This window comes from Anomaloglossus baeobatrachus, chromosome 4 (genome assembly GCF_048569485.1).
Source record: "Anomaloglossus baeobatrachus isolate aAnoBae1 chromosome 4, aAnoBae1.hap1, whole genome shotgun sequence".
NCBI classification, from domain to species: domain Eukaryota; kingdom Metazoa; phylum Chordata; class Amphibia; order Anura; family Aromobatidae; genus Anomaloglossus; species Anomaloglossus baeobatrachus.
The window spans coordinates 695,096,233-695,123,659 of NC_134356.1; the positions used below are offsets into that span (position 1 = coordinate 695,096,233).

At 43.0% G+C, this 27,427-nt stretch overlaps 1 protein-coding gene across 1 annotated transcript in view; it reads right to left on the reverse strand.

Annotated features, from left to right (window-relative positions):
• Positions 1–333: 333 nt before the first annotated feature.
• The window catches only part of LOC142303006 (olfactory receptor 10A7-like), a 36,882-nt gene continuing 9,788 nt past the window's right edge, over positions 334–27,427 (reverse strand). Inside the window, exons 2-4 of the mRNA XM_075344107.1 lie at positions 6,087–6,295; positions 1,638–1,729; positions 334–1,254 (exon numbers count right to left, since the gene is read on the reverse strand). Of these exons, the coding sequence (XP_075200222.1) occupies positions 334–1,254; positions 1,638–1,729; positions 6,087–6,295 (1,222 nt within the window). The remainder of the gene's footprint in view (positions 1,255–1,637; positions 1,730–6,086; positions 6,296–27,427) is intronic.

The following is a 27,427-nucleotide window of genomic DNA, read 5'->3' on the forward strand; positions in this document are numbered from 1 at the left end:
CACCCCAGGAACGAGGAACAACACTGTACCTGCATCCTCCGGCAACGAGGTGGGCATGTCTTTCTTTCAGCTGCTCTCCGCCCCTCTGCTTTTATTGGACGGCTGCCGTGTGACGTCGCTGTGATGCTGCACGAACTGGCCACTTAGAAAGGAGGTGGTTTGCCGGCCACAGCGATGTTGCTAGGCAAGTAAGTGGTGTGATGGGGACTAACGATAGTGTGCGCCACGGGCAGCGAGTTGCCCATGATGCACAACCGTCGGGGGCGGGTGCGATCGGCAGCGACATCACTAGCGATGTCGCTGCCTGTAAAGTGGCCTTAAGAGTTTCTATATTCAAGACATCTGTTGATTAAGAGTTTCCTGCACGGCTTTTCTAATATCTTTGTTTCTCAGACTGTATATAATGGGGTTGATCAAAGGTGTGAACACGGTATAGAGCAATGAGAGGATTTTACTTATGGTAGAAGATTGACCTTTTGTTGGAACAACATAAACACTAAACATGGTCCAGTAGAATATAGATACCACAGTGAGGTGGGAGCTGCAGGTGGAGAAGGCTTTCTGTCTGCCGATACTGGATGGGATTCGAAGAATGTTAACTATAATATTGACATAACAGTCTATAATTATTATAGTTGGAGCAATAACCAAGGGAATGCTGAGTATATATATTTCAAGGTGGATAATAAACGTGTCGGAACAGGCAAGTTCCACTAAAGGAACGGTGTCACAGACAAAATGATCAATAATTGTTCCACAGAAGGTGAGAGTTGATAGTGTTGTGGTGACAATAACTGAGACAGTAAAACACAAAGCCAAACTCATGAGAACCATCATCACGCAATATGCTCTTGTCATGACAGAGTTATAGCGGAGGGGGTTACAGATGGCCACATATCGGTCGTAGGACATCACGGTCAGCAGGAAACATTCAAATTCTTCTGAGGCACTGAAAAAATAAAGTTGTGCGATACAACCGGTAAAACTGATGGTCCCTCCGTTATTCAGTAAGATGTGGAACATGTTTGGGACTATATTGGTGGTTAATACGATGTCACTGATGGACAGTTGTGAGATGAAGAAGTACATCGGAGTCTGGAGGTTTTTACTAAAGGAAACCAATAATATTATCAGCAAATTTCCACAGATGGTTTCAACAAAGACAAGAACAAACAGAAGGAATAGAAAAATTCTTAAAACATGGCTTCCTTGAAATCCTAAGAGCAAAAACTCTGTGACCACAGTGACATTAGTCTGCAAGTAAAAAGGTAAAATTACATGACATGAACCTTTATTATGTTATACCCAAAACAAGAAGAATACCGGTCACATTGTACCAGGGTCTACAGGATATGAACAAGATCATTGTGAAACCTTGTATCTCCAACCTTAACCCCTTCACCACATGGCAATTTTCCGTTTTTTATTTTCATTTTTTCCTCCCCTTCTTCTAAGAGCCATAACGTTTTTATTTTTTTCCGCCAATATTGGCAAAAGTGGCCTTCTTTTTTGTGGGACGAGTTGTGTTCTTCATTCATTCTGCCCCATATTGTACTGGAAAGAAAAAGGAAAAAAATCCAAGTGTGGGGAAATTGCCAAAAAAAGTGCAATTCCACAATTGTTTTTTTCTTATTTACCGTGTTCCCTGTATGGTTAAACTGACCCGTCATTATTATTCCCAAGGTCTGTGTGAGTTTGTAGATGTCAAATATGTATAGTGTTGTTTTTACTTAAATGGGGGAAACAAAATTCAGAAATTTGCCAAAACATGCAAATGTGCTTTTGTCTCCATTTTCTGAGACCTGTGATGTTTTCATTTTTCGGGATCTGGGGCTCGGTGGTGGCTTAATTTTTGCATCTTGGCTGACATTTTTAATTATGATATTTTTGGGTAGATAAGATGTTTTGCCTCTTACTACATTTTATTGCAAAGTTGCAGCAACCAAAAAATGTAAATATGGCATTTGGACTTTCTTCTCTTTTATGCCCTTCACCGATCGGATTTATTTATTTCATATTTTGATAGATTGGACATTTCTGAACTCTGTTTTACCAAATATTTTTTTATTTTATTTTCAAAGGGGCAAAGTTTTTTTTTTACTTTTGATTGATTTTACTAGTCCACTTAGAGGACTTGAAACTGATACTGTCTGATTATTTCTGAAGCTCAGACCGGTGCTTCAGCTTCAGCATCACTCTGAACAGCAATAATGCTGGTGTCCTGTGAATGTCTTCCTTCATGAATGCCTTCCTTTATGACAGAATGGCGCACTCCCCACCAATGATCATTAAATCTTGCTAGCAGAGATTGACAGTGGGATTTAACTAGTTAAAGGGGACCTGTAAGGTGTAGTTATAACCCAGACCCACGAGCAGTTCTATGCATATTGCTAGTCCTTGCCTACCCGTCCCTGTATGCACTAGCATAGATAAAGAGATCTGTAGAAAAAGTATTTCTAAAGCTCTTATATCATATGCTAATGAGCGTGGTGACTAGTTACCTGGGCGTTGCTTCCCTTGCTAGTTGGCCCCATTAGCATGTTAATCAAAAAAGGTCCGTGGAGCCTCTGTTAGGAGTCTCAAGATGGAAAATAGCCAGATATTCCTCCGGGAAGGACCTAGCCCAGGAGTGGCTCTTTTTAGGAGACCACTATAACCACCATATTAAGTGGCCCTTTTAGTCAATATCCAGCTCTTGACGAGTTTAAAGATATGACAAGGGAAATACCAAGGCCAGGTATCCATCCACAGATAGCTGTTTCAGGGTATTGCCCTTCATCAGTATGGAGTAGGATTCTGGCCAGGTTGGAGCAATGCCTAGTAGACCCAGGGGGCAATGCACCTAGGAGTTCACTGTGTTGAGCGCCTTCGCTGGCTGCTGGCAGTGTTTTCTCAGGCTGGTCTACCCGAGATCAGGGATTATTTTGTCTCCCATTAGCATGTTATCACACCCACAGAGGCCTACTAACATGCTAATGAATGTGCATAATCACAGAATGATCTCACTCACCTCTCCACTGCAATTGCCGACTGATGCCAGATTTCAGCTCAGTGTGCATGACCCCGGAGTTCTGGTCATGCGTACTATGAAGCCGAGTGTACTGATACTGGTTTCAAACTGAAGTAGTGCACATGACCGAGACTCTGGGGTCATGTGCACTGAGCCAAAATCCAGCATTGGGCAGCGATTGCAGCTGAGAGGTGAGTGAGATCATGTTCTGGCACTGCGCATTCATTAGCATGTTAGCACGCCCCTGTGGATGTGCTAACATGCTAATGGGACCAACTAGCAAGGGAAGCAACGCCCAGGTGACTAGTCACCATGCTCATTAGCATATGACATAACATCTTTAGAAATACTTTTCTATAGATCCCTTTATTTATGCTAGTGTATACAGGGATGGTCAGGCAGGGATTAGCAATATGCACCAGAACTGCTCGTAGTGCGGGGGCATATTGCACCTGAAAGGTTCCCTTTAATCTCATGCGCATCTGTTAGCTGCACATGTAGGCCGATCAGATCAGTCAACATGTTTAGGGAAAAAGGTGGGCTTAATAAAGCGACAGACACAGCCATGGATGTACAGGTACTTTTAAAGTCGTGAAGGGGTTAAGGCTTGGGTCAGAAGACTGTATTTATGCTTATCCAAGAGAATTGGGTGTTTATACTAATCAAAATTTGGTTAGAATGTGATCAGAGTGTGATCAAATGTTCATAGATGTGGAGAAGATGTAAATCCGAGTGGAGTCTGATTTCTTCACTGACCCATTAACTTGTATTACCGAGTACGATCCTACAGTCATATGAAAAAGTTTGTGCACCCCTATTAATGTTAACCTTTTTTCTTTATAACAATTTGGGTTTTTGCTATTTCAGTTTCATATATCTAATAACTGATGGACTGAGTAATATTTCTGGATTGAAATGAGGTTTATTGTACTAACAGAAAATGTGCAATCCGCATTTAAACAAAATTTGACCGGTGCAAAAGTATGGGCACCTCAACATAAAAGTGACACTAATATTTTGTAGATCCTCCTTTTGCAATAATCACAGCCTCTAGTCGCTTCCTTTAGCTTTTAATTTGTTCCTGGATCCTGGATGAAGGTATATTTGACCACTCCTGTTTACAAAACAATTCCAGTTCAGTTAAGTTTGATGGTCGCCGAGCATGGACAGCCGCTTCACATCATCCCACAGATTTTCAATGATATTCAGGTCTGGGGACTGGGATGGCCATTCCAGAACATTATAATTGTTCCTCTGCATGAATGCCTGAGTAGATTTGGAGCGGTGTTTTGGATCATTGTCTTGCTGAAATATCCATCCCCTGCGTAACGTCAACTTCGTCACTGATTGTTGCACATTATTGTCAAGAATCTGGTGATACTGAGTTGAATCCATGCGACCCTTAACTTTAACAAGATTCCCAGTGCCGGCAATGGCCACACAGACCCAAAGCATGATGGAACCTCCACCAAATGTTACTGTGGGTAGCAAGTGCTTTTCTTGGAATGCCGTTTTTTTTTTTGCCTCCATGCATAACGCCTTTTTGTATGACCAAACAACTCAATCTTTGTTTCATCAGTCCACAAGACCTTCTTCCAAAATGTAACTGACTGGTCCAAATGTGTATTGCATACCTCAGGCGACTCTGTTTGTGGCGTGCTTGCAGAAATGGCTTCTTTCGCATCTCTCTCCCATACAGCTTCTCCTTGTGCAACGTGCGCTGTATTGTTGACCGAAGCACATTGACACCATCTGCAGCAAGATGATGCTGCAGGTCTTTGGAGGTGGTCTGTGGATTGTCCTTGACTGTTCTCACCATTCTTCTTCTCTGCCTTTCTGATATTTTTCTTGTCCTGCCACTTCTGGGCTTAACAAGAACTGTACCTGTGTTCTTCCATTTCCTTACTATGTTCCTCACAGTGGAAACTGACAGTTTAAATCTCTGAGACAACTTTTTTATCCTTCCCCTGAACAACTATGTTGAATAATCGTTGTTTTCAGATCATTTGAGAGTTGTTTTGAGGAGCCCATGATGCCACTCTTCATAGGAGATTCAAATAGGAGAACAACTTGCAAGTGGCCACCTTAAATACCTTTTCTCATGATTGGATACACCTGCCTATGTAGTTCAAAGCTCAATGTGGTAACAAAACCAATTTAGTGCTTTAGTAAGTCAGTAAAAAGTAGTTAGGAGTGTTCAAATCAAGAAATTGATAAGGGTGCCCATACTTTTGCACCAGTCAAATTTTGTTTAAATGCGGATTGCACATTTTCTGTTAGTACAATAAACCTCATTTCAATCCAGAAATATTACTCAGTTCATTAGTTATTAGATATATGAAACTGAAATAGCTTCTGCAAAAACCCAAATTGTTGTAAAAAAAAAAGGTTAACATTAATAGGGGTGCCCAAACTTTTTCATATGACTGTATTTACAGATGAAAATATTGCGTGTTGCAATTTTTTTCCTCGTAGAGACTCGGACAAAGTTAGAGTGACTATCAAATCTTCTAGAACAAGGAGGAACAGTCTATAGCACTCTATAGATGGACACAAGTCTAAAAAATTCCAAGGAACCCACTTGAAGAATATCCAGACACTGTTTCTTTTAACCTACGAAATCCTGCAGTTTTGTAAAAACTTGAAAACTGTAAGGATTAAAGACTAGAATTATTACTAACCCTCCGCAAGTTAAAACAAAAAACTAGTATAACAGAGGAGAGGAGAGCAGATTCTTCTTGTTTAAAAGTTTCAGAGACACAAGTAACGTCAGATTAAAAAGTGAGGAGGGTTCTCATCTGATAATCTTAAGAATAGGAATTTTTTTTTGTAAAGTTATACATCTATTTTATTATTTGTTTATTATAATAATAAAAATAACCAATTTACATTGATTGAGACTCATTTGACTAACAAAGAAATTTGGTTTTGTTAGAAAATATATACATTTTTTGTTAACGAAGAAATAGAACTTTTTATGGTGTAGAAAAGGTCTTAAAAACCAAGCGTCAGTGAATATGTTTGAGCCCAGTCCTAATCCGCCCATCCTACCTTAAGGAGCACCTCCAGTACTTACTCCAGGTGTTTCCATGTCTCTGAGGTCTGCGAATTAAGTTCAATCTCAAAATAAGAGATGAATCACTACTTAGAGATGTTATTTGATTTTGAGCCGTCTCTATAAGACGATATGACGTAAGAAGATACATCAATGAAAAGCGCTGAATCTGTACATATAAGAGCTGTGCCAGAGCCTCAGAGGAGATGATGTTTTTTATCTTATTTCTCCTGAGGTTCAGTCCAAAAAATAAAACATTAGGTTTATTAATGAGAAAATGCCAATTTAAAAAAAGGAAGCAATAAAATAAAATAATTAATGTGTATATCTTCTCATGTACACTTTCAATATAATCATAGAATCATAGAATAGAATCATAGAATATTAGAGTTGGAATGGACCTCCTGGGTCATCTAGTCCAACCCCCTGCTCAAAGCAGGATTCACTAAATCATCCCAGACAGATGTCCGTCCAACCTCTTTTTAAAGACTCCCATTGAAGGAGACCCCTCCACCTCTCGTGGCAGCCTGTTCCACTCGTTGATCTCCTCACTGTCAGTGTTTTCTATTATCTAATCTGTGTCTCCTCCCCATCAGTTTCATCCCATTGCTTCTAGTCTTTCTTTGTGAAAATGAGAATAAATCTGATCCCTGTACAGTGTGACAGCCTTTAAGATATTTGTAGACAGCTATTAGGTCTCCGCTCAGTCTTCTCTTTTGCAAGCTAAACAATAGTAAATCCTGTAACCATTCCTCATAGGACATGGTTTGCAGACCAGTCACCATTCTGGTCACTCTTCTCTGAACTTGCTCCAGTTTGTTAATGTCTTTTTTAAAATGTTTTGCCCAGAACTGGACACAATATTCCAGATGAGGTCTGACCAAAGAGGAGTAAAGGGGGATAATGACTTCATGTGATTTAGACTGTATGCTTCTGTTAATACATCCTAGAATGGTGTTTGCCTTTTTTGCTGCTGCGTCACACTGTTGACTCATGTTCAGTCTGTGATCTATTAGTATACCTAAGGGGTACTTTACATGCTGCGACATCCCTAGCAATTGCACCCGCCCCTGTCACTCGTGCGATATTGTGTGATCGCTGCCGTAGCAAACATTATACGGCAGCGCCACATGCACGTACCTGGTCAGCGACGTCACTGTGACCGCCGAGCAATCCCTCCCTCAAGGGGAGGTGCATTCAGCGTCATAGCGACATCACTGCGGCGTCACTATGCGGCCGGCTAATAGAAGTGGAGGGGCGGAAATGAGCGGGACATAACATCCCGCCCCCCTCCTTCCTTCCGCATTGCCGGTGGAGGCAGGTAAAGAGATGTTTGTCGCTCCTGTGGTGTCACATACAGCGATGTTTGTTGCCGCAGGAATGTCGAACAACATCGCTACTAAGCAGACAACAATTTTTTGTTTCAGAACGACCTCTCCGTTTCAAATGATTTTTACCACTTTTGCGATCGTTTAAGGTCGCTCTTACGTGTCTCACGCTGCGATGTTGCTAACGGCGCCAGATGTGCGTCACAAATACCGTGACCCCGACGATAAATTGTTAGCGATATCACAGCGTATAAAGCACCCTTAAGTCTTGTTCACACATGGTTTTGGATAGCGCTATTCCTCCCATACTGTATATGCTCTTTTCATTATTCTTGCCAAGAATCTTAAAGCTCAAGGATGTTTCTCTCAGATATCAATTACCTTAAGAATATTTCCCTATCATTGTATCAAGTTTTGCTTCTCATTTTTTTCTTCCCTTTTTTGAAGGGTCAGACATTTTCTAATTTCCATCGTTTATACGGTTTGTATTTTGCAGATTGAGTTGTAGATTTCACTCTTTAGTGATGTAGTTAATTTTTATTTTAATTATTTAACTGTTTCCTTTTTTTCTTCCAAGACCTATTATTTTTTTCTGTTGACCTAGTATTGTGAGGGTTTGCTTTTTGCAGTACAAGTTGTAGTTTTAAATGTCATCTTTTCATTTTACCATATAATGTATTGAAAGGTTTGAAACATTTCCAATTGGGTTGACAAGGTAAAAAAAAAACTAAAAACAATTCCAACATCGTTTTTTGGGTTTCGTCTTTACGGCGTTAATTATACAGTAAACATTTCTTGGTAACACGATTTTTCAGGCCAGTATGCTTGCAGTGATACCAAACCTACACTATAGGGATTTATTTAATTATTTCAGCTGCTTAAAAAAAAAGAAAAAAATTAGTAAAATAAAATTGGCTTCTTCTATTCTCTGAGACTCATGACATTTTTATTTTTCCAATAATCGTAATAAATAAGTTCTCTGTGAGGACTCTAATGGAGAGAAAAGGGAAAAAATGCGGGCGCAGATCTCAGTGTAGGGGACTAAATACAATAAATAACAATCAGTATTGCTCACCTTTCTCAGGTTTTTATAAGCATAATACAAGATCTCAATGGTTCTTGTATGGATCTGGTCTGCAGCTCGGCTCCAGGGTATCAGACATCAAGCTGGGTTGGTCTGTTAGAAGCAATCAGCCTCATGTAGCGTAATCCCGATTCTTTAGCCAGGCGCTCACAGAATAAGTACAAAATCCTTATTTCAAGGTTTCCTTCTTAAATAATTGAGAAGGAAACCCTGAAATAAGGATTTTGTACTTATTCTGGGAGTGTCTGGTTAAAGAATCGAGATTACTCTACATGAGGCTGATTCCTATTTTCCAATAGGGGAACTTTAAGAGATTAATTAATGGCTTATAGATCTGCAGTTTATTGTACATAGCAGTACATATTTTTTATTGCCTTTTATTACAATTTGTTAGTGAGTGCATTGACCTAGAAACTGCAATTCTGGAGCTTCAATTTGTCCTGCAAGAGTATTATAGAAACAGCAATATGGCAGACATCTGATGCATTAGTAGGCATCCGACCAGCATGACAACATACATGCCACCACCAAAGTTCCCTAAAGGCGGTTCTTCACCACAAAATTTAAGAAATTACACTTCAGAGGTTGGAGCTTTCTGTGATTGTTTAAGTTACAAGTAGAGATGAGCCACCCACTGGCGTTCGAGTTCGGTTTGGCACTGAAAACAGTGGGAGACAAACACAAACACATAAAAACACATTATACATGTACACATACAGTTAATAAACATTGCCATAACACTTACCGGTCCCCGCGATGCATCCTGTACTCTGTCTCCCGCCGCTTTTTCTTCCAATAATCACTGTATCCTCCTGGTAACCAGCACTGATGATAGGACCTATCATGATGTCAAAATAGCATGTGACCAGTCAGTGTCTATTATCTCATTGGCTACAGACTGGTCACATGGCTATGACGTCATACTAGGTCCTGTCAGTGCATCTCTCTGGTACACGGTGATCGTTCCAGCATCTCCGTGTACCGGCGAAATGCTCTGGCACATGGTCGGCTCCCCGTCCATGCATGTGTGCGCTCTTTACAGAGTCAGCCCACATGCAAGGACTGGTTGCAACAGCCGGTGAATAACGGAGATCACCGTTGCTATAGCAACCCGTCTGTCAGCAGTGACATCACCGCTTACAGCCCGCAACTTCTACTCACTCACTGAGCAAATAGACTGCACGGGAGCAGCAGCGTCTTCCTCCCATGGTGTGCTGTCTGATGTAGCAGAGCTGCATGGGTTCAAGGAGAAAGAAGACAGAAGACCATGGATCATGGAGGGGTGAGAGGGAGTAATAAACATGGGGTCTCTTATGTGCCTGTGTATTTATTGCTAATAAAGTATTTTTTCTCTGTGTGGTGTCTTTTTTTAACCCTTTATTGGAGATTCTTAATGGCCGGGTCAAACTTGCCTGACATTAAGAATCTCTGGCTTAATACTAGCTAGTAAAACAAAGCTAGTATTAACTCATTATTACCCAGCAAGCCACCCGGCTCCAGGGCAGCTGGTAGAGTTGGATACAGCACCAGATGATGGCACTTCTATTAAAGCGCCATTTTCGGGGGCGACTGCGGACTGCAATTAGAAGCAGGTGTATCTAGAAAGCTCAGGCCAACCTGTGCTGCATATTCCAATTCACACAGGCCTACTTGTACCTGGCTGGACACAAAAATGGGATGAAGCCTATGTCGATTTTTTTTTTATTATTTCATGAAATTCATGAAATAATTAAAAAAGGGCTTCCCTATTTTTTTAGTTCCCAGCTGGGTACAAATAGGCAGCTGGGGGTTGGAGGCAGCCGTTCCTGCCTGCTGTACCTGGCTAGCATACAAAAATATGGCAAAGTCCACATAATTTTTTTGGGGGGCAAAAAACTCCTGCATACAGTCCTGAATGGAGTATGTTGAGCCTTGTAGTTCTGCTGCTGCTTTCTGCTCTCCTGCACACACTAGTGAATGGAACATGCTGAGCCTTGTAGTTCTGCAGCTGCTGTCCGCTCGCCTCCATACAGATAGACAGCAGCTGCAGAACTACAAGGCTCAACATACTCCATCCAGGACTGTATGCAGTAGTTTTTTGCCCCCCAAAAAAATTACATGAGCTTTGCCATGTTTTCGTATCCTAGCCAGCTACAGCAGGCAGCTACGGGCTGGCCCCAACCCCCAGCTGCCTATTTGTACCCGGCTGGGAACCAAAAATATAGGGAAGCCTTTTTTTTTAATTATTTCATGAATTTCATGAAATAATGAAAAAAAAATTACGTGGGCTTCGCCCAATTTTTGTGTCCAGCCAGGTACATTTAGGCAGCTGGGGATTGGAATCCGCAGCTCAGGGTGCTGAAGCGTTCTGCGCATCCCTGCTGCGAATTGCAGTCCGCAGCCACACCAGAAAATGGCGCTTTCATAGAAGTGCCATCTTCTGGCGCTGTATCCAACTCTTCCAGCTGCCCTGGTGACGGGTGGCTTGCTGGGTAATAATGGGGTTAGGGCTAGCTGTATATTATCAACTGGCCCTAAGCCAGTGTCACGCCAATATTAGACATGGCCACCATGAATTTCTAGTACAGATAAAAAAAAAAACACACAGAAAAATATTTTGATTAGAAATAAAACACAACACAATTAGTGACTCCATCTTTATTGAAATAAAGAATCCCCCTCCACAGTAATCCTGGGTCAAGGGTCCCGCACCGTCCAATCCGGATCCAATATCATCTGATCGGTTTGCTGGAAGGCAAAGTGATCAGATGATGTGTCAGGTTCAAGGGCCTGAATCATATGACACAGCAGCTGATTGTATAAACGGCTTTTATACAATCAGCTGATGCATCAGTGCAAAAAAAACACAAAAAAGTACACACTTCTGTGCAGACTCCTGTCCGACAGCATCAGCTGATAGTTTAGCCGGTCGGTCGGTAAAAATCCGGCCTCACCGCTCGACTTATAGTGTAAGCTGATTCCGTCAGGTGACCGCATAAGCTGATCATCGCCAGGTCTGAGAAAGAGAGAAAGAAAGAGAGAGAAGATAGAGAGAAGATAGAGAGAAGATAGAGAGAAGATAGAGAGAGAAAAGAGAGTGAGAAAATAGAGAGAGAAAAGAGAGAGAAAAGAGAAGAGAGGAAGGGAGAGAAGAAAGAGAGGAGAGAGAAGAGAGAGAGAGAAGGGAGAGAGGAGAGAAAAGAGAGAGAAAGAGAGAGAAGAGAGTAAAGAGAGAGAGAGAAAAAGAGAAAAAGAGAGACAGCGAAAAAGAGAGAAAAAGAAAGAGAGAGAAAGAGAGAGAAAGAGAAAGAGAGAAAGAGGCAGACAGAAAGCGAAAGAGAGAAAAAGAGAAAGAGAGAAGAGAGAGAAGAGAGAGAAGAGAGAAGAGAGAAGAGACAGAAGAGAGAGAGAGAAAGAGAGAAAAAGAGAGAGAGAGGAGAGAGAGAAAGAGGGAGAGAGAGAGGAAGAGAGAAAAAGAGAGAGAGAGAAAGAGAGAGAAAGAGAGAGATAAAAAGAGAGAGAGGGGGAGAGAGAGAAGAGAGAGAAGAGAGAGAAGGAAAAAGAGAAAGAGAGAGACTGAGAAAAAGAGAGGGAGAAAAAGAGAGAGAGGAGAGAGAGAAAGAGAGATAGAAAGAGAGAGAAAGAGAGAGAGAAAAAAAGAGAGAGAGAGGGAGAGAGAGAAGAGAAAGAGACGAGAGAGAGAGGGAAAAAGAGAAAAAGAGAGACTGAGAAAAAGAGAGAGAGAAAAAGAGAGAGAAAAAGAGTGAGAGAGAGGAAAAGAGAAAAAGAGAGAGAAAGAGAGAAAAAGATAGAGAGAGGAGAGAGAGAAAGAGGGAGAGAGAAAGAGAGGAAGAGAGAAAAAGAGAAAGAGAGAGAGAAAGAGAGAGCAATAGGGAGAGAGAAAAAAAGAGACAGAGAGGGAGAGAGAGAAGAGAGAGAAGAGAGAGAAAGAGAGAGAGAAGGAAAAAGACAAAGACAGAGACTGAGAAAAAGAGAGAGAGAAAAAGAGAGAGAAAAAGAGAGAAAAAGAGAGAGAAAAAGAGAGAGAGAGAGAGAAAAAGAGAGAGAAAAAGAGAGAGAGAGAAAGAGAAACAGAGATAAAGAGAGAGATAAAGAGAGAGATAAAGAGAGAGAGAAAGAGAGAGAGAGAAAAAGAGAGAGAGACAAAGAGAGAGAGAGAAAGAGAGAGAGAGAAAGAGAGAGAGAGCAATGCAGCCTCATTCTGTGAACTGCTCCGATTTTAGAGGTGTGTCCCGCAGCTCACAGATGATGTCTGGCTCCTCCCCTCAGTGCATAATTAAATTAAAATATAATTATAAATAAATGATTAAAAATAAATTTCATTTTTTTACCGGGACAGCTGGGACTCAAACTCATGAACTAATGTTTCTTAGACGGGAGCTCTATCCATTGAGCCACTGGCTCTATTGAGGAACATAAGCAGATTTGGTAATCTTGACATCTACATTGCAGAGTGAAGTCTGGTGACAGCGCGGTTCACTTCAGGTGCTATGTGGAGAGGACACAGATCGCTACCTGTCATCTTCATGTAGCAGAGCTGACAGTGTTGTGTGGATTACTTCGGACCTGGAGGGTTATTTGGGGATTTTAATAAATTGTTGAAAGCGGGTGGTTTTTGTCTTTTATTGCAAATAAAGGATTTTTCGCTGTGTGTGTTTCTTTACTTTCACTGACAGCTTAATCATGGAATTTATCTCGGGGAGACGCCTGTCATGATTAACTCCCTATTACCCCGATTGCCACTGCACCAGGGCAATTCGGGATGAGCTGGGTAGAGTCCCGGGACTGCCGCATCTAATGGATGCGGCAATTCTGGCCAGTTGCCTGCTGATATTGTTAGGGTGTTGGGCTCCCCATGATGTGGTGCTCTCCATCCTGACAATACCAGCCTCCAGCTGTGTAGCTTTATCCTGGCTGGTATCAAAATTGGGGGAACCACTTTTTTTTTTTTATTATTATTTATTTTATTTTACTGCATGATATAGACCTGATCATTGTTCCTTTGATGTCCTGATGAAAGAGATGGATACATTTCTGAAATGCGTTGACCTGTATAAACAATAAAGGAATTAAAATAACCTTGGAATCTGTGATTTCGGCGCGGCTTTAAAACCTTATTTCTTCTACCTTGGATATTTGTGTAACGTTGGCAGCAGTTATCATGGCATGAAGCTCAACAAAATATTAAAAATTGAAATAATTATAATAAATTTTTTTCAGCAAAGAAGATTAAACTCTACATAGACATACAGACATTTAAATGAAAAAAGAGAAAGGATCTCCTGGTGTGTTGAGGGCTTGAACACCAAACCGGCAGCACAAAATTACATTTATTTTGTTAAATATTTAAGATATCTTATAATTCCACCAAGGTAAGCAATTTATAAGGTAACCAAATATCAATATCACTAGTCTTGATATATCAAATCAGTCATTTAATCCATTAATAAATATTTGCAGAGAAGGTTAATATATTGGTCATACAATATTATGCTATTATAATCACAATACCGTGATGGAAGGTATAATGCTCATGGAAGTTTCAGCAATATAAACTTAAGGCCCTGTTACACGCAACGACGTATCTAACGATAGATCGTTGGGGTCATGGATTCCGTGATGCACATCCGGCATCGTTAGCGACGTTGTTGCGTGTGACACCAACGAGCAGCCGTTAACGATGGAAAATACTCACCAAATCATCCACCGTTGACACGTCGTTCATTATCAAAAAATCATTGATTGTTGAGGATGCAGGTTATTCGTCGTTCTCGAGGAAGCAGACATCGCCAGGTCTGACACCTCGGGAACGACGATCTACAGTGTACCTGTGTCCTCAACGAGCACCGAGGATGGAGTCATGGAGATGCAGCTGCTCTCACCCCTCCGCTTTTATTGGCGGCCTGCTTTGTGACGTTAAACGAACCTCCCCCTTTCAGGGGAGGTTGTTCACCGCCCACAGAGACGTCGTTAGGGAGGGCTGTACGTGTGACATGGACAAGCGAGAATGTGCGACACGGGCAGCGATTTGCCCGTGACACAGAAATGACGGGGCGTGTACCATCGCTAGCGATATCACTAGCGATGTCGCTCCCTGTAAAGCGGCCTTTAGTAATGAAGTGTCATACCGATGTGATATCACCCCACACACCACTCCAGGTATCATGGCATACCTCAAGATAAATTGTTACTCTGCAATGTATATGGCACTATTGAATAGGTCAAGTCTGACGTGGTCTTCAGGTTTTCAAAATTTAGACACGGATTCAAGGTTAAGGGTCTAAACAATGTACAGAAATGTAGGATCTGGAGTGCAGAAAAATGGCAGCAGGAGTTTGGATTAATGAGTAAAAATTTCAAATATTTGTTAGAGATTTGAATATTTTGAAATTCTAATTTCATTACATTTTTCCTAAAACTTAATTCACAGCAAATCGACTGTTGGGAATTTAATTTCCCAAAAAGAAGGTTAATACTCAGAGGTCTTATGGAAATATATTAAGCATTTTCACACTCTTTCATTTAACAAGTAATATGGAGATGCAAAACTTAAAATATGTATTTTTCATTTATTTTTATAAGTATAACCCTTTTTTCCCAAAGAGGACATGATGAAGTAGGCTTCTCAAAATCCAGCACATGCAAAAAGCCAATATATTTTCATAGCATGAAAATCTTTTTTTAAAATGTTCACGCTTTTAAATATATGAAATGTTTATTTTTTTTGTAAATATCTTTATAAAAAAATGCAAAATTATATTTTTTATAATTTGTCAGTGTAAGGAAGTTTACTTTATTTTATAAACAAGACTTGGATTCAGTACTTTTCATTAGTGGCAAAAAATAGGACTAAAAGGATTTAAACTGTCCTATCTTTGAACCATATCAATAATGAATAAAAAAAAGATTATTTAAGGTGCTGTAGTGCAGTATATCACAGAACTATCAATTCACAGTCACACTGACTCTCCAGGTCCCGAATCTTCTTCTAATTTAAACCCATGTAATATTATTTAGCGATGCAGTGATACTCTATTATCTCTGTTATAGGCCTTTCTATCCGTATCTCTAATGTTGAGCTGTATGCTCTGAAGTTCTATCCCTAGACTGTAAAAGCCCTGACTGGCCGCTGTGTTTCCTGCCCTTATCTTTTATAGTGGCTGAGATATTCTCTAGTGGATTGCTCTGGTAAACTTTATGATGTTATAGCTGCAGAGCATAACAGGGCAATAGGTGGCTAGGCCCAACATAATGCCAGCCTGCTCTTTGACTGATTTAATCTTCAGTAATGTGTACAAAGTTGCGAGGCATTTTGCAAATGATTGGGACAAATGGAATTGCAAACTGATTGATTTTAATCATAGTGTAGCTTGCAAATTTGTTCAAGATCATTTAGATCTTCTCATTTCATTGTCTCCAAATTTATTCTGGAGACAATATTATAGTCTGAACTCTACAGTACAGATGATTGAACAATAAAAATGTTGTATGCTTCTGATTTGCTGAGTTTTCAATTACAATTAAATTTGTGGTGACATTTTTTACAGTGAATTTCAATACTGTAACACCTCTGATAGGTGTACACTACAGTTCAAAAGTTTGGGGTCACCCAGACAATTTTGTCTTTTCCATGAAAATAAAACTTTTATTTATCTAATGAGTAGAGATGAGCGAACCGGTCCCGGTTCGGCTCGAGGTCGGTTCGCCGAACGGAGGTCCCGTTCGAGTTCGGCTCGTCGAACGTTCGACGAACCGAACTCGAGCCAATAGGCTATAATGGGAGGCAATCACAAACACATAAAAATGCATTATAAATGTACACAAACAGTTAATAAACATTGCCATAACACTTACCGGTCCTCGCGATCCCTTCTGCACTCTGTCTCCTGCCGCTATTCCATCCGATGATCGCTGAATCCTCCCGGTGACGGCACTGCCAGCAGAGATGCAGGACCTATCGTGACGTCAAAATAGCCATGTGACCAGTCACGTGGCTATTATCTCATTGGCTACAGACTGGTCACATGACTATGACGCGTCATGTAGGACCTGCGAGTGCATCTCTCCGGTACACGGTGCACATATGTGTATCGCCGTGTACCGGCGACATACTCTAGCACACGGTCAACTCCCCGTTCCGTTAGGGACCGGCTGACACAGCCGGTCATTAACGGAGATCACCGTTGCCATAGCAACGCAGTTAGCGGTGACGTCACCGCTAACCGCGGCTCCGAGAGCACCGTTGCTATGATAACGTGTCTGTCAGCGTTACCGCTGTTACCGCTGACAGCCAGCACTGATCACTCACGGAGTGAAGGCTGCACGCTGCTTCCCGATTGTAGTGAGGATTGCACTGAGATGAGGTTCCCCAGCCCCAAGTGATGAGCTGGTGCACATCATCCTCACTATAATCGTCACTACTACTACACTAGTGAGGATTGTAGTGAGGATTGTACTGAGGATGAGGTTCCCCAGCCCCAAGTGATGAGCTGGTGCACATCATCCTCACTATAATCGTCACTACTACTACACTAGTGAGGATTGTAGTGAGAATTGTACTGAGGATGAGGTTCCCCAGCCCCAAGTGATGAGCTGGTGCACATCATCCTCACTACAATCGTCACTACTACTACACTAGAAAGAAAGAAGACAGAAGAGCAGGATCGTGGAGGGCTGACAGGGGGTAATAAAGATGGAGTCTCTAATGTGTCTGTGTATTTATTTCTATTAAAGTATTTTTTCTCTGTGTGGTGTTTTTTTTTAACCCTTTATTGGAGATTCTTAATGGCCGGGTCAAACGTGCCTGACATTAATAATCTCTGCCTTAATACTGGCTAGTAAAACAAAGCCAGTATTAACTCATGATTACCCAACAAGCCACCCGGCTCCAGGGCTGTTGGAAGAGTTGGATACATCGCCAGATGATGGCGCTTCTATGAGAGCGCCATTTTCTGGGACGGCTGCGGACTGAAATCCGCAGCAGAGGCGCCCAGAAACCTCGGGCTAACCTATGCTGCGGATTCCAATCCCCAGCTGCCTAGTTGTACCCGGCTGGACACAAAAATGGGGCGAAGCCCACGTCATTTGTTTTTTAATTATTTCATGAAATAAGTGAAATAATTAAAAAAAAACGGGCTTCCCTATATTTTTGGTTCCCAGTCGGGTACAAATAGGCAACTGGGGGTTGGAGGCAGCCCGTGGCTGCCTGCTGTACCTGGCTAGCATACAAAAATATGGCGAAGCCCACGTCATTTTTTTGGTGGGCAAAAAAATTCTGCATACAGTCCGGGATGGAGTATGCTGAGCCTTGTAGTTCTGCAGCTCCTGTCTGCTCTTCTCCATACAGACAGACAGCAGCTGCAGAACTACAAGGCTCAGCATACTCCATCCAGGACTGTATGCAGAAGTTTTTTGCCCCCTGAAAAAATTATGTGGGCTTCGCCATATTTTTGTATGCTAGCCAGGTACAGCAGGCAGGTACGGCTGCCCCCAACCCCCAGTTGCCTATTTGTACCCGGCTGGGAACCAAAAATAAAGGGAAGCCCTTTTTTTATTATTTCATGAATTTCATGAAATAATTAGAAAACAAAAGACGTAGGCTTCGCCCAATTTTTGTGTCCAGCCAGGTACAACTAGGCAGCTGGGGATTGGAATCCGCAGCACAGGTTGGCCTGAGCTTTCTGGGCCCCACTGCTGCGAATTGCAGTCTGCAGCCGCCTCAGAAAATGGCATTTTCATAGAAGCGCCATCTTCTGGCGCTGTATCCAACTCTTCCAGCACCTGCCTGCTATACCTGGCTAGCATACAAAAATATGGCGAAGCTCACGTCCTTTTTTTGTAGTTTTTTGGCAAAAAAAATAAAAAATGCTTCCCTGGATTTTCCATTGCCAGTGAAGGTAACACCAAGCAGTGGGGGTTAGCAGCCAGTAGCTGCTTGGATTACCCTTAGCTAGCAATACAAAAAATGCAGCGGGAGCCCATATATATTTTTTTTAATTATTTATTTAAATAACTACAAATAAAATGGGCTTCCCTGTATTTTGATTGCTGGACATCACAGTGCTGTAAAATAAATCTTTAAAAAAATGACGTAGCGCTCCGCGGTATTTTTGATTCTCAGCGCAGATAAAGCAGACAGCTATGGGTTGCCACCCCCATCTGCCTGCCGTTACCTTGGTTGGCAATCAAAATACAGGGAAGCCCATTAATTTTTTCTATTTAAAAAATAGTTAAAAAAAAAATGACGTTGGGTCCCCCCATTTTTGATAGCCAGCTAGGGTAAAGCAGACGGCTGTAGCCTGAAAACCACAGCTGGCAGCTTTACCGTGGTTGGGGATCCAATGTGGAGGTCCCCTCAGGCTCTTTTTTATAATTATTTTATAAATATTAATAATTACACAATAAAAGTAGGGTCCCCCCCAAATTGGATCACCAGCCAAGGTAAAGCGGACAGCTGTGGTCTGGTATTCTCAGGGTGGGAAGCTCCATAGTTATTGGGCCTTCACAGCCTAAAAATAGCAGGCCGCAGGCACCCCAGACGTGGCGCATCCACTAGATGCGCCAATCCTGGCGCTTCACCCCAGCTCATCCCGTGCCCTGGTGCAGTGGCAAACAGGGTAATAAATCGGGTTGATACTAGCTGTAAAGTAACCTGAGATCAAGCCCAGCAGTTTGTGATGTCATGGCGTCTATTAGATACCCAACATCATAAACTGTCAGTACTAACAAAAAAAAAAATCGACAAAAGAAATTTATTTGAAAAAACAGTCCCCAAAACATTTCCTCTTTCACCAATTTATTGTAAGAAAAAAAATAAAGGGGTCCCACGATGACTCTGGACCGTCTAGAATATGGGGGGAGACACTCAGGGAACGTATCCCCCATTTTCTAGGAGTGCGGACCCTTCATGTAAGGAGTGTGGGTGCAATGAATCTGCACTCACTCTTCTCGGGTCTACAGCAGCAGAGTCCATGTCGTAATGGTTGCTACCAAAGCTGCAACGCCCTGCTCATGAGGTAAGGGCATGCCTAATCAGGAGAACTACTGTAGAGGAAGCTCTGCTCACTGGTATATAGGTGCTCAGAGGTAATAATAGATAAAATTAGTGAGTAACCTCGGCACTCTAAATCTCCCAGACTAAGTCAGTAAGTCACAACGGATAGTAATGCAAAATCACTCTTTATTGGTCCGTATTAAGAAAAACATTTTTTTCATAAGCATATATGTTTTTGTCCAAAACAAGTTACAAATGACGTTTCGGCCTGAGCCTTCGTCAGATTGGACTTATCTGCATGTAATCATGAAAAATGACAATAATCAGTATCACATAAGAGTGAGAGAACAATAACATAAACTCGAACAATGTAGAGGTACAATTGGGATGCAGCAAAAAAATTGCAACACAGCAAGAAATGAAACACATGATACAAATGTCATAATACAGTACAAGGACAATATAGTAATGACAAATATGGGGTCAGAGTAGGCTTAGACAGCTCTGGTACGAAAGAGATGTCAATCATAAAGTAACATGTGCAGTAGGTGTAGAGCTACACTATGCATGGCAGAGCTAATGGGTAGACCGACCATAGAAAAAGAACGGAGAAAAAGTGGAGAAAAAGTGGAGAAAAAGTGGAGAAAAAAAATGGAGAAAAAGTGGAGAAAAAGTGGAGAAAAAGTGGAGAAAAAGTGGAGAATAGGTGGAGAATAAGTGGAGAAAAAGTGGAGAAAAAGTGGAGAAAAAGTGAAGAAAACATGGAGAATAAGTGGAGAAAAAATGGGGAATAAGTGGAGAAAAAATGGAGAAAAAAATGGAGAAAAAGTGGAGAAAAAGTGGAGAAAAAGTGGAGAAAAAAATGGAGAAAAAGTGGAGAAAAAGTGGAGAAAAAATGGAGAATAAGTGGAGAAAAAGTGGAGAAAAAGTGAGAAAAAGTGGAGAAAAAGTGGAGAATAAGTGGAGAAAAAGTGGAGAAAAAGTGGAGAAAAAAGTGGAGAAAAAGTGGAGAAAAAGTGGAGAAAAAGTGGAGAAAAAAATGGAGAAAAAGTGGAGAAAAAGTGGAGAATAAGTAGAGAAAAAGTGGAGAAAAAGTGGAGAAAAACTGGAGCACCCTTTGGTGCCTTTTATGTGGCACTAAGGGGTGCTTAGCTTTGTATTTAGCCAAAAAAATGAAAAAAAAAATGACGTAGGGTTCCCCCTAGTTTTGTAGCCAGCTAGGGTAAAGCAGACGGCTGCAGCCTGCAGACCACAGCTGGCAACCTCACCTTGGCTGGTAATCCAAAATTGAGGGCACCCCACGCTGTTATTTTAAATTAAATAAATAATTTAAAAAAAAAACACGTAGGGGTCCCCCAAAATTGGATCACCAGCCAAGGTAAAGCAGACAGCTGGGGCCTGATATTCTCAGACTAGGGAGGTCCATGGTTATTGGACTCTCCCCAGCCTAAAAATAGCAGGCCGCAGCCGCCCCAGAAGTGGCGCATCCATTAGATGCGCCAATCCTGGTGCTTCGCCCCAGCTCATCCCGCGCCCTGGTGTGGTGGCAAACGGGGCAATATATGGGGTTAATACCAGATGTGTAATGTCCCCTGGCATCAAGCCCTTGGGTTGGTGAGGTCAGGCATCTATCAGATACCCGACATCACCAACCCAGTCAGTAATAAAAAAAATAGACGACAAACACATTTTTATTTGAAAAAACACTCCCCAAAACATTCCCTCTTTAACCAATTTATTAGAAAGAAAAACAAATCCAGGTCTGGTGTAATCCAAGGGGTTGCCATGACGATCCACACTGTCCCAGTCAATTAAGAGCAGGATGTTCCCCATTGGCTGGGAGAGCAGTGCAGTGACCTGAGCTAACATCAATGGGTCAGCCCAGGTCACTGCAGGGGATGACAAGTGCTGCTGTCAGCGAGGTACATTACCTGCGCTGATCTCCAGCACACTGACAGCCCCTGTCACTGAGTTCAATGACCGCCGCCTTCACACCAAGTATCGCGAGAGGCCCGTGACGTCACCGCTAGTCAGTCTCGGGTCGGAAGCGAGAGAAGGTGATGTGACAAGCGGCGGCCATGGAGGACAGTGACAGCGCTGAGGTCGGGATGGCGGGACTTCATCACCGCAGGTAAGCCGAGCGGGACCATGTGTGTGTGTGTGTGTGTGTGTGTGTGTGTGTGTATGTATGTATGTATGTGTACATGCCGCGGGCAGGAGGGGGCGGAGCGAGCTGAGCGGGGAAGTGTGGGCTTCCTGCACGTAACTAGGATAAACATCGGGTTACTAACCAAAGCGCTTTGGTTGGATACCCGATGTTTATCTTGGTTACCAGCTTCTGGCAGGCTGCCAGCGATGGCTCCTGCACACTGTAGCTGTAAAAAGCCCTGCTTTTTGCTGCTAGAACCATTCTCGAACGTATCTAGAACTATCGAGCTTTTGCAAAAAGCTCGAGTTCTAGTTCGATCTCGAACAGCCCCCAAAATCACTCGAGCTTAGAACTGGAGAACCTCGAACCGCGAACCGCGCTCAACTCTACTAATGAGTTGCAGAATGAATAGAAAATATAGTCCAGATATTGACTGGGTTAAAAATAATGATATTTACTTGAAATAATAATTTTCTCCTCCAAACTTTGCTTTTGTCAAAGAATGCACCCTTTGCAGCAATTCCAGCTCTGTATAGACGCTTGTCTGTACAGAGCAATGAAGCAGAGCTGACATTGCTCTCCCTGCTTCTTGCTCTGCATAGATGCTTGTCTGTGCAGAGTGACGAAACAGAGCTAACATTGCTCTCCCTGCCTCTCGCTCTGCAAAGATGCTTATCTGTGCAGAGTGATGAAGCAGAGCTGACATTGCTCTACCTGTGGACTATGTCGGACTAAGGATTTTGTAATAATAAAGATGGAGTCTCTAAATTATTTTTTGTTTTATTTCTAATAAAAAATGTTTATCATGAACTATATTCTCCATTTTACAGCCCCCCCACCTCGCCGCATCCCATAACTGAAAAGTCCAAGTTTGGGGCTCGGACGCAAGTTCGCGTTATCTCACAACCCAAACTCGAACTTTACAAAAAGCTTGGGCGAGTCTCCCGAACATGAACATTGGGGGGTTTGCCCATCACTAGTAAGAATGTATTGACCTCTTTAAACTCCTTAATGTAAACACAGTATTATTAATATCCAAGGAACCTCAACCTATCTCACAAGCTGAAAAGACACTGGTATCAAATAACCGGTTATCTAACAACACACTGCAGTATCAGATTTTATAAGCTTAAAATAATTGTAGAAAGGGTGGAAACATCCATTTATGTGCAGATGCCTTCCTTTATAGTGTTTATACACAGATGGTTCGAATGAAAGGATCAGTTACTTTTTCACACAGGGATGTGCAATAATTTTTCCCTGTTTCATGTGCATGCATTCAGCACTTGGGAATAGGGATGGGCAGACCTAAACTGTAAAGATTGGGGTCCCTACCAGACACTAAAGAGGGGTTTACACACTGCGATATCGGTAGCAATATCACTAGCAAGTGTACCCACCCCCGTCAGTTGTGTGTCACGGGCAAATTGCTGCCCGTGGCGCACAACATCGCTTACACCCGTCACACAGACTTACCTGCCTAGCGACGTCGCTGTGGCCGGCGAACTGCCTCCTTTCTAAAGGGGCAGTTTGTGTGGCGTCACAGTGGTGTCACTGAGCAGCCGCCCAATAGAAGCGGGGGGGCGGAGATGAGTGGGATGAACATCCCGCCCACCCCTTCCTTCCTCATTGCGTGCGGCCGCAGGAATGATGTTGTTCCTTGTTTCTGCAGTGTCACACATAGAGATGTGTGCTGCCACAGGAACAACGAACAACATCGAACCTGCAACAGGATAGGAATGACTGGTCAACGATCAACGATATGGTGAGTATTTTTGATCGTTACCGGTCTTTCCTGCGGTGTCACACGCAACGACGTCGCTAACAAGGCCGGATGTGCGTCACGAATTCCGTGACTCCAACGACATCTCGTTTGCGATGTCGTTGCGTGTAAAGCCCGCTTTAGAGTCCAGTGCTAAAATCTGAATATGGACTTAACTCAGAAGTCCGTGGTTGAGTTCGAATTTCGATGCTGAGTAGAGATTGTTTAAAGGCTGCAAGCTTTTCAGCTGTTGGCACTTCCGTACCTATCACAACTGTTCTCAGTATTTGTATGTATGTAAATGGAAAGTACACCACATGACAAGGCCTGTATAACCGTCGAATCAGAGGTGGTGCTACCATTTTGCTCTGACTAGCGTATGGATACTACTCAGGTGAGGGACAGTGTTAGGTGACTGCTCTTACTCATCTGTCTGCATACTAATAAAACAGTCTCAGTGTGGCCACTCTGCACCAAGCTTTGTGGGGTACTATTAGTATCGGTTCTGTGGGGGTACTTGTTAAAAAAGGGTATGTAGGAGTACTCAAAAAAAAGCGACTGTGTGGCCATAATGCACTAGACTCTGTGGGGGTACATTTAAATAGGGAATGCAGGGGTACTTAAAAAAGAGTGTGTAGGGTTACTATTAAAAAAAGGGTATGTGTGGTCCCTTTTCTCCGGGCCCTGTAGAGGCAAGCTTAAAAATGTGTGTGGGAATATTAATAAAATTAAATGCTGTTCTCCATTTACACCTTTGGCCTGGGACAGCTCATAGAGTCCCATGGCTTTCAGTATCATCTCTACGCTGATGATTAGAGTTGAGCGCGGTTCGCGGTTCGAGGTTCTCCAGTTCTAAGCTCGAGTGATTTTGGGGGCTGTTCGAGATCGAACTAGAACTCGAGCTTTTTGCAAAAGCTCGATAGTTCTAGATACGTTCGAGAACGGTTCTAGCAGCAAAAAGCAGGGCTTTTTACAGCTACAGTGTGCAGGAGCCATCGCTGGCAGCCTGCCACAAGCTGGTAACCAAGATAAACATCGGGTATCCAACCAAAGCGCTTTGGTTAGTAACCCGATGTTTATCCTAGTTACGTGCAGGAAGCCCACACTTCCCCGCTCAGCTCGCTCCGCCCCCTCCTGCCCGCGGCATGTACACATACATACATACACACACACACACACACACACACACACACACACACACATGGTCCCGCTCGGCTTACCTGCGGTGATGAAGTCCCGCCATCCCGACCTCAGCGCTGTCACTGTCCTCCATGGCCGCCGCTTGTCACATCACCTTCTCTCGCTTCCGACCCGAGACTGACTAGCGGTGACGTCACGGGCCTCTCGCGATACTTGGTGTGAAGGCGGCGGTCATTGAACTCAGTGACAGGGGCTGTCAGTGTGCTGGAGATCAGCGCAGGTAATGTACCTCGCTGACAGCAGCACTTGTCATGCCCTGCAGTGACGTGGGCTGACCCATTGATGTTAGCTCAGGTCACTGCACTGCTCTCCCAGCCAATGGGGAACATCCTGCTCTTCATTGACTGGGACAGTGTGGATCGTCATGGCAACCCCTTGGATTACACCAGACCTGGATTTGTTTTTCTTTCTAATAAATTGGTTAAAGAGGGAATGTTTTGGGGAGTGTTTTTTCAAATAAAAATGTGTTTGTCGTCTATTTTCTTTTATTACTGACTGGGTTGGTGATGTCGGGTATCTGATAGACGCCTGACCTCACCAACCCCAGGGCTTGATGCCAGGTGACATTACACATCTTAAGGGGTGCATGCATGCGGGGTGTTGCATGCATGCCATCTCTTGCTAAGTGCCATCATTGCGAAGTGCTGGGCAGTTACCTCAATGGCAGTGGACTAACTTCCGTCTTCTCTCTCTCTTCACACAGGTATATAACTCTGCTTCCTGTCAAGTGAATTGTCTGTTCCCCACTGCATTGGCTGAATATGTGTTCTGGTATATAACTCTGCTTCCTGTCAAGTGAATTGTCTGTTCCCCACTGCATTGGCTGAATATGTGTTCTGGTATATAACTCTGCTTCCTGTCAAGTGAATTGTCTGTTCCCCACTGCATTGGCTGAATATGTGTTCTGGTATATAACTCTGCTTCCTGTCAAGTGAATTGTCTGTTCCCCACTGCATTGGCTGAATATGTGTTCTGGTATATAACTCTGCTTCCTGTCAAGTGAATTGTCTGTTCCCCACTGCATTGGCTGAATATGTGTTCTGGTATATAACTCTGCTTCCTGTCAAGTGAATTGTCTGTTCCCCACTGCATTGGCTGAATATGTGTTCTGGTATATAACTCTGCTTCCTGTCAAGTGAATTGTCTGTTCCCCACTGCATTGGCTGAATATGTGTTCTGGTATATAACTCTGCTTCCTGTCAAGTGAATTGTCTGTTCCCCACTGCATTGGCTGAATATGTGTTCTGGTATATAACTCTGCTTCCTGTGATGTATGCTCTGTCATTTTCATAATCTATGTAATACTCACTGATGTATGACTGTATATTCCTCTTTGTAAATGTTATCTGATGGTGGATGGTGTAAATCTGTGTAGACTGGAAGTCCGGGTGGGTGTCAAATGTCCTGTTCCCTTTGATTCCTTAATCATCCCCTGGTGTGAGCAGCATTTGTTGATTTCCCTTAACAAGCTGAGCTCCCATAATCCCCCTCACCTACCCCTCTAGTCAGCCCTATATATTTGTGTCTTTCTTAAGGGGTGCATGCATGCGGGGTGTTGCATGCATGCCATCTCTTGCTAAGTGCCATCATGGCGAAGTGCTGGGCAGTTACCTCAATGGCAGTTAGTCAGGGCAGGAGTCTGCAGGTAAATTACTCTTTGACGCCATCTGTTTTAACCTTAACTATTATCTCACTCTCTATCATCCTATATGCTTTTTCTGTTCACTTTCACCGCCCTGTCCCCCCTCCATCACCACTCATCCACATCAGCCCCTCTCTCCTCCCCTCTCCTATGTACAGCTCCCAGGCTCTTTTCACCTATCTTAATAATCTGACTCAATCAAGCTCCAGGGACTTCCAAAAAAAGCCATGCCACAAGTCCAAAAACCATCTGACCTTTCTCCTTCTACTCCTACTTCTTTCAGGTGATATCTCTCCTAATCCCGGCCCACCCCAGGCTAACTTTACCCCCTCCCCCACCTCCCATAGAAACCCTGATAATATTATTAACATTCCCTGTACACCCTCGCTTCCCTCTTTTAATTGTGCTCTATGGAATCCACGGTCCGTATGTAACAAGCTTCCTTACATCCACAACCTCTTTCTCAATAACTCTCTTAACTTACTAGGCCTAACTGAAACCTGGATTCAGGATTCTGATACTACTTCCCCTGCTGCCATCTCTCATGGTGGCTTACACTTTTCCCATTCACCAAGACCTGGAAACAGACATGGTGGTGGAGTCGGCTTACTCCTGTCCCCACAGTGCACCTTCCAGGTCATCCCCCCAGCTCCATCACTCTCATTCCCATCCTTTGAGGTTCACACCATCAGGCTCTTCCATCCCCTTCCCCTCAGAGTAGCTGTCATATACCGTCCACCAGGCTCACCCACCCAGTTCCTTGACCACTTTTCAGCCTGGCTGTCACACTTCATGTCCTCAGAGTTACCAACCCTGATCCTAGGAGACTTTAACATCCCCATGAACAGCCCCTCCTCCCCTTCTGCATCCCAGCTTCTATCTCTCACCACCTCCCTTGGCCTCTCACAGCTCTCATCCTCTGAGACACATGAAGATGGTAACACCCTTGACCTGGTCTTTATCCGCCTCTGCTCAATCTCTCACTTTGACAACTCACCTCTTCCCCTCTCTGACCACAACATCCTCTCCTTCAAGCTCACAAACCCTCGTCCGCCCCAGCACACTCCCACCAATCACACATTCAGAAACCTACAGGCCATCGATTCTCAGACACTTTCAGACTCTTTACACACATCACTGTCCCCTATATCCTCACTTTCCTGTCCTGATCTGGCTGTAAAGCACTACAATGACACACTCAGGA